The sequence below is a fragment of the Tupaia chinensis genome, unplaced genomic scaffold (genome assembly GCF_000334495.1).
Source record: "Tupaia chinensis unplaced genomic scaffold, TupChi_1.0 Scaffold144171_1, whole genome shotgun sequence".
In the NCBI taxonomy this organism is placed as follows: Eukaryota; Metazoa; Chordata; class Mammalia; order Scandentia; family Tupaiidae; genus Tupaia; species Tupaia belangeri.
In genome coordinates, this window is record NW_006204027.1 from 367,139 (window position 1) to 369,472 (window position 2,334).

Consider the following 2,334-nt stretch of genomic DNA (forward strand, 5'->3'; position numbering starts at 1 on the left):
CGCCCCCGGGGCGCCCCCCGCCTCCCTGCCCCCCCCCGCCAGCAGCTCCTCAGCTCCAGCTTCCAGGAAGCCGAGGGGCCGCCTCCCCTGCGCAAGTCTCACAGCACCTATGACCACCGCAGGGAGCAGGACCCGCCTCTGCTTGACTCACTGCTGAGGAGGAAGCTGGCCAAGAAGGTCTCGTGTGCAGAGAGCGGGGAGTCTGTGGAGGGGCCTCCTGCCCTGGGCTACAGGTCAGCCAGTGCCCACAACCTGACGGTGGGAGATAGGCTCCCTACTGCCCGGCCTGCCTCTTTGCAGAAGTCGCTGAGCGTAGCCAGTTCCAGGGAGAAGGCCCTGCTCATGGCCAGCCAGGCCTATCTGGAGGAGACCTACCGGCAGGCCAAGGAGCGAGAGGAACGAAAGAAGACCGAGGGGGCCATGGCGAGCCCAGTGCGGAGGCCATCGACCAAGAGGCTGGGGCGGGCCCGAGGGGCCCCCCTGTCAGCGCCCCCTTCCCCTGCCAAGAGCAGCAGCGTGGATAGCTCCCACACCTCTGGGAAACTTCACCAGGAGCCTGGGAGGAGGCTGCCCCACCCTCCCATCCGGCACCAGGTCTCCACACCAATCTTGGCCTTGTCTGGGGCCTGCCTGGGAGAGCCCAGGATGCGGTCTCCAGCCTCCACCTTGGCTCCAGCTCCAATGCCAGCTCTAACCCCAACCCTCACCCCTGCCCTGGCACCAGTCCCAACACCCCCCCAAAGCCCCAGCTTGCTCACCTACATCTGCCCCTGGGAGAATGCAGAACTGCCAGTCAAGAAAGAAAATGTGGCCCAGGAAGGGCCCTCAGGGCCTGAGCGAGGCCACCCCTCCCCTGCCCCAGCCCGATCCAGGCTCTGGAGAGCCCTCTCTGTTGCAGTAGAGAAAAAGGGGACTGCACTGAATGAGATGGACACAGATGACAGGTGTCTGCAAGGAGGAGTAGAGGATGTGGATGAGGACAGGCCGAAAATCTCTAAATCCCACAGCCTCAAGGCCCCTGTTCAGGTTCCATGCGCAGCCTGGGACTGGCCATCAGAGCTCTGACCCGTTCTCGGAGCACATACAGAGAGAAAGAGGGGGTGGTGGGGAGCCCTGAGAGGGAGAAGGGCAGAGCGTCAGGAGAGGCTGTGGGAGCACCCCCCAGGTCTCCTAGGCTAGGTCGGCCCAAGGGGGTGAGTAAACAGGCGGCCCTTGCCCTCTGCGATGATGAGTCCCTCCAGAACCAACAGAACGCTCACACCAGCAGGATGCTTCAAGTCTGTCACCAGGAGGGCAGCAGGGACCAAGAAGACAGAGGCAGGAGGACATCCCAGGGCCTCGGGGAGCAGAAAGCTGAAAGCTCAGGTGAAACGGGGGCAGCCCCCCTGAGGCAAGTTTTGGGGGTGAAAAATGCTGAACAAGCAAAAGAAGACCCCATCGGGCGGCAGGAACCGTCCAAAACGGGCCTCCAGTCCCTGGGCAGTGCGGACCGCAGCATGGCAGAGGTATGCCCTTGGGAAGTCCCCGAGTCAGACACATGTCAACTGGACAGCAGCAACAAGGTGAGTGGAGGAGACCCTGAGAGGAGGGCACCGAGACAAGAGCTAGATGACTCCCAAGAAGAAGGAGGAAAAGCCCCAGAAAAATCCGAGCCCAAAGTTACGGCTGCCATTGCTCGGAAAAAGCCAGAGAGGCTGACCAGGTGGCAGGAAGCGGTGTGTCCCTGGGAGGGTGCCGATCCTGAGGGTCTGCCCACTGAGGCAGCCCCTCAGGACTCAGAGAGAACCCAGGGCAGGTCTGAGGCAGCCAGGACAGTGGAGAAGCATCCGTGGGGAACCACTGGCCCAGAAGCCTGGACACCTGACATCGCCAAGGCAGAACTGTGTCCCTGGGAGGCGAGTGAAGGAAGAGAGAGGAAACCTGCTCAGGAGGTCGGGAAGGAGCTTCCCCAGGAGCAGCAGAAAATCCCCAAGAAGGCCACTGCTTGGAAAGAACAGAAACTGGGTGGGGGCTTAGAGTCTCTTTGTCTATGGGAGAGTACAGATTTTCGGGGCCCTGCCGCGGTCCCACAGGACCCAGGCAGCCCAGAGTGCTCAGGGAGTTTGGGCAGCAGCATGGCTGAGGGGCGTGCACGGGAGGCAGGAGCTTTTCCTGCAATCAGCAAAGTGCAGGTGTGTCCCTGGGAGCTGGACGGGAAGGAAGTGGGGAAGGAAAGGCTGAGTCAGGGGGCAGGTGGCGAGTCTCTCCAGGAAAGGGAAAAAGCCTCCAGAAAAGGGAGCTTGGGAGAGACAGAGGAACACACCGTGAAAGCAACGCAGAAAGTAAGGTCACAGC

The 2,334-nt window shown here is 62.0% G+C and overlaps 1 protein-coding gene across 1 annotated transcript in view; it reads left to right on the forward strand.

Annotated features, from left to right (window-relative positions):
• The window catches only part of GPR179 (G protein-coupled receptor 179), an 18,475-nt gene that overhangs the window by 12,537 nt on the left and 3,604 nt on the right, over window positions 1-2,334 (forward strand). The window contains 2 exon segments of the mRNA XM_027767320.1: window positions 35-1,021; window positions 1,024-2,323. Coding sequence (XP_027623121.1) covers window positions 35-1,021; window positions 1,024-2,323 — 2,287 coding nt within the window.